The 5,090-nt window shown below is 45.1% G+C and overlaps 1 protein-coding gene across 1 annotated transcript; it reads left to right on the forward strand.

The window, feature by feature from the left end:
• Window positions 1-1,546: 1,546 nt before the first annotated feature.
• LOC132481493 (germ cell-less protein-like 1) lies at window positions 1,547-3,064 on the forward strand. The gene has a single exon (XM_060086392.1). The coding sequence runs from the start codon at window positions 1,547-1,549 to the stop codon at window positions 3,062-3,064; it is 1,518 nt and encodes a 505-aa protein (XP_059942375.1).
• The last annotated feature ends 2,026 nt before the right edge of the window (window positions 3,065-5,090 follow it).

Consider the following 5,090-nt stretch of genomic DNA (forward strand, 5'->3'; position numbering starts at 1 on the left):
ACGACAGGAGAGTGTTCGGGGGCTTTCTGCACAGAGGGTGCTGAGTGTTAGGCCACTCCTATGGTGTGAAATGAAAAGTGCTGAGCATTCTCCCTCTTTCGTAAGTTATTTCCTTTCAGACTATTGAGAGGCCTGAACTCCCAACAGACTGAGGCTTTGGAGAGCTGCCAATCCCTTGGCCCAGGCCATTCAGCCAACCTGCCGGAACACACTGATGACAAGAGGATGCTAATTACCGGAAATTTGTTTGCATACAGAACATGAAACTTTCTCATTATTGGAGGATTTGCATCAGCTACACGATACAGATTCTCAGTGAAGACAGAACGTTCTCATTTGATTGGGTTGTACAAATTCTGTGTGGATGACTTACCTCCTAATTAGCAGCAAAAGGGAGACTAGAATGAAGCAGTAAAAACCTAAAGGAAGGTCAGGAGAAATTCTGGTATTTCCTGGTTACTTGAAGGGAATAAAGAAGTAGAAAGCTCAATTTCGTTTCTTTTATGGCTGAGTAATATTCCATTGCATATATGTGCCACATCTTCTCTATCCATACTTCGGATGATGGACACTTAGGTTGTTTCCATCTTTGGGCTATTGTAAATAGAGCTGCAATAAACATTTTGGTACCTGACTCTTTTTGAATTATGGTTTTCTCAGGGGGTAGACCTAGAGTCTGTCATACAGAGTGAAGTAAGTCAGAAAGAGAAAGACAAATACCGTATGCTAACACATATATATGGAATTTAAGAAAAAAAAATGTCATGAAGAACCTAGGGGTAAAACAGGAATAAAGACACAGATCTACTTGAGAATGGACTTGAGGATAAGGGGAGGAGGAAGGGTAAGCTGTGACAAAGCGAGAGAGAGGCATGGACATACATACACTACCAAACGTAAGGTAGATAGCTAGTGGGAAGCAGCCGCATAGCACAGGGAGATCAGCTGGGTGCTTTGTGACCTCCTGGAGAGGTGGGATAGGGAGAGTGGGAGGGAGGGAGACGCTAGAGGGAAGGGATATGGGAACAGATGTATATGTATAACTGATTCACTTTGTTGTAAAGCAGGAACTAATAAAAAATATAAAAATAAAATTAATTAAAAATAAATAAATAAATAAATAAATAAATAAATAAATAAGAAGTTAATTATGGAAATTAAGGTGCCTAGAGGACAGGGCTGGGACCAAGATGTAATTCTCCATAAAGGAATAATCACTAACTGTTTTAGATGGGCAAGAGCGAATTGTGTTCTTGAAATTAATGGGTAAAATTCGCACACAAAGGCCTCTGTTCCACCATCATCCTATGAAGGGAGCCTGAGAGCAATCATCCCAGGAGGGGAAGATAAACAGAGTGGAATCCCTGGTACGGAGTGCCCTTACCCGGCGGGGTGGGGACTAGCGGGTGTGGCTTAGCGTGGCGTCCTCTCGAGAGACCGTCAGAGCAAACGTCATAGTACCCAGCATCACTCTGGGCTGTGCTCGTGCCCGCGGCAACGACACCTGGAGAGGAAGCTTGTCCACTGCACCACTGAGGTGTAGGCCATGGGAGCACGAAGCAGCCGGATGCCATGGCACTGGTGGGGGCGTGCCCCAGAGGAGCCAGGTGCCAGTGCGGGGAATGAGGAGGCTGAGGAGGCGGTAGTGGCAGAGAGAGAGGAAGGGAACGAGAGTGAAGAGGCCAGACCCGCCGCCCGTAAGAGGAGCCGCAAGCGCAAGACAGGCCCAGGGGGGCCGCTCACAAAAGGGCCCCGCTGGAAACGTGCTAAAGATCATTCAGGGTCCATTTATGAGGCTCTCTTCCTGAGAGGAGAAGGGAGCGACGTGCGGATCTGCGCACTGGGGGAGGAGTGGAACTTGCATAGGGTCTACTTGTGCCAGTCAGGGTACTTTGCTAGCATGTTCTGTGGCGCTTGGCGGGAGACAAACATGGATACTATAGAGTTGCAGATGCCTGACGAGAACATTGATCGCGAGGCACTGCACGAGGCTTTAGGTTCCCTGTACCGAGGCTCCATCCTCATCCCACCCGGTCGAGTCATCGCCATCCTGGCCACAGCCAGCATGCTGCAGCTGGACGAGCTGATTCAGCGGTGCGGGCAGGTCATGAAGGAGACTGTCAGTGCCCAGACCGTGTGCAGCTACTACTACTCTGCTGAAAGCTACGGACTCCAGACCATCAGGACCATGTGTGTTCAGTGGCTGCTGGACAACATGATGACCCTGTGTAGTGAGGGGCTATTGCGAGAAGTCAGCCTGGATCTGATGAAAGAGGTCGTTGCCTCTTCACGGCTCTTTGTGATGGGGGTGGAGATGAACGTGTACATCATGCTGAAAATGTGGATGTTCTTGCAGCTGCAGCCGACATGGAGGGGCCCGCGCAGTGCCCTATTGCCTGACACCAACTCATGGTTTGCCAGGTCCAGGAGGGATTTGGAGGGCACCCCTTTCCTGGAGACCGAGCAGGGCAGAGCCTTCATGCCAGTGTTCCAGCAGCTGCGGCTTGCCTACATAATGTGCGACCCGATGTCAGCACACGTCATCCAGCAGGATGCGCTGATCCCTCCCTCTTGGTTGTGTCGCTTGTACAGTGAGCATTGCCTTGGCCCCCTCCGGGCTGAGCAGACCAGAATTGTCTGGCCCATGGGCGTCTACGTGTCCGACCCCCAGGGGAGAAGCATGCGGTGCGGGAGCCAGCTCCACAGGGACGAGCTGTGCAGCTGGCGGTGGGAAGGCTTCAAATTCTTCTGGGACCTGGTGCTGCGCTACGCCAACCAGCGCATCATTTGCCGGTGCAGCGCACGGAAAAAGTACCGCAGCTTCGGGGTCAGTCTACTCGGGAGGAGAAAGGTCGCGTTCCGCCTGCGCCTGTTCTCCTTGGACAGGGATGGGAGAGCCGTTTTCAGGAAGGACACAGAATACCAGATGCTTTCCCTGAGACAGAATCAAGAGCTAGAGGTAATGAACCTGGAAAACCAAGACGTGGTTTTCCCCATATATGTGGCCTGTAACTTCCTGTACCTCCAGCGAGGGGAGCGTTTCCCAGGGCGTTTGTCCCTGTAAAGCAGCTCAGAGAACTGAACAGCTCTTTCCTGGGGTCAGGGACGACCAGCTTGGTCCAGATGCCAGCTCCTTCTGTGGGACCAACCAGGCTTGCCCATCTCTGGTAACCAATTCTGTCAGAGGCTTTGTTGAACTGTAGCTCATAATACTTGAGATTGTTTACATGAGCATATGAAGAGGACACATTTTGAAGCCCCCCAAACTCCTTGAGAATTCATTTGAGCTGTGAACATGGCAACCTGTCCTCCTGGTTTAGGATCCATCGACACCACCCCCCACCCTGCCCATCATTTCTGTGAAGACAAAGAGCTATTGACTTTAAAGAGAAACTGTGAGCCTACCTACTCTACTACTCTTAGTGAAACTCTCTTAATATATGTGTTTCCTTTAGTTTGATTAAGTGAATGTTAAAGTAAAAAAAAAAAATAAGTGTACAATTTAGTGGTTTTTATTATATTCACACAGTTGTACAAACACCACCACTAATTCCAGAATATTTCATCACCTCAGAAGGAAACCTCATACCCATTAAAGGTCACTCCTCAATCTTCCTTTCCCCCAGCTCATGGTAACTACTAATCTACTTTCTGTCTCTATCAATTTGGCTACTCTGGACATTTCATATAAATGGACTCATACAAATACGTGTCCTTTTTTGTCTGCCTTCTTTCTCTTAGCATAACTTTTCAAGGTTCATTCATGTTGTAGATATGTCTGTACTTTGTTCCTTGTATGGCTAATAATATTCCATTGTATAGATACACATTTTGTTTATCCAGTCATCAGTTGGTGGACATTTGTGTTGTTTCCACTTTTTAGTTATTGTGAATAATGCTGCTGTGAATATTCATGTACAAGTTTTTGTAAGCTACTATATGTAAAATAGATAACCAACAAGGACCTACTGTATAGCACAGGGAACTATATTCAATATAGTCGAATATAGTTGTAATAACCTATAATGGAAAAGAATCTGAAAAGGTTTTATATATATATATATATATATATAACTGAAAAAGTTATATATATATATATAAAACTAAATCACTCTACTGTACACCTGAAACATTATATATCAACTATGCTTCAAAAAAAAGTTTTTGTGTATATACCGAGGAATGGAATTGCTGTGTCATATGGTAAATTTATGTTTAGGTTTCTGAGGAATTGCCAGACTTTTTTTCCAAAGTGGCTGCACCATTTTACATTCCCACCATTGGTGTATAAAGATTCCAGTTTCATCACATCTCACTAATATGTGTTACTGTCTTTTAAAAAAAATGTAGCCATTTTACTGGGTGTGTTTACTGCAATTTCATTGTGGTTGTGATTTGAATTATCTAAATGACTAGCAATGTTGAGCATCATTTCATGTACTTATTGGCCATTTTTATGTAGTCTTCAGAGAAATAACTATTCAAATCACTTAACCATTTTTAAGTGGGTTATTGTCTTTTTATCGTCAAGTTGTAAGAGTTATTTATGTGTTCTGGTTAATTTCCAGAGTTCTCAAAAAGTTGATTTAGAATTTTTGTCAGTGTTCTCATGGCTTTTATGAAGCAAAATATTTTCATAGGCCCTAACTCCACCATTCCCAAAGTCCTTCCCTAATTAGATACTTTTTAAAAAATAAATTTATTTATTTATTTATTTATTTATTATTTCTGGCTGTGTTGGGTCTTTGTTGCTGCATGTGGTTTTTCTCTAGTTGAGGCGAGCAGGGGCTACTCTTGGTTTTGGTGCGCGGGCTTCTCATTGCAGTGGCTTCTCTTCTGGCAGAGCATGGGCTCTAGGCATGCAGGCTACAGTAGTTGTGGCTCATGGGCTTAGTTGCTCCGTGGCATGTGGGATCTTCCCAGACCAGGGCTCGAACCCGTGTCCCCTGCATTAGCAGGCAGATTCTTAACCTCTCTGTCACTAAGGAAGTCCCACTAATTGTAAACTTTTAATAACCAATCACTGGAAGATAATTTGCAAGCTATATAACTGCCAAAGGATTCATAACTAGAATACTAACAAACAGATA

Source organism: Mesoplodon densirostris, chromosome X, assembly GCF_025265405.1.
Source record: "Mesoplodon densirostris isolate mMesDen1 chromosome X, mMesDen1 primary haplotype, whole genome shotgun sequence".
NCBI classification, from domain to species: domain Eukaryota; kingdom Metazoa; phylum Chordata; class Mammalia; order Artiodactyla; family Ziphiidae; genus Mesoplodon; species Mesoplodon densirostris.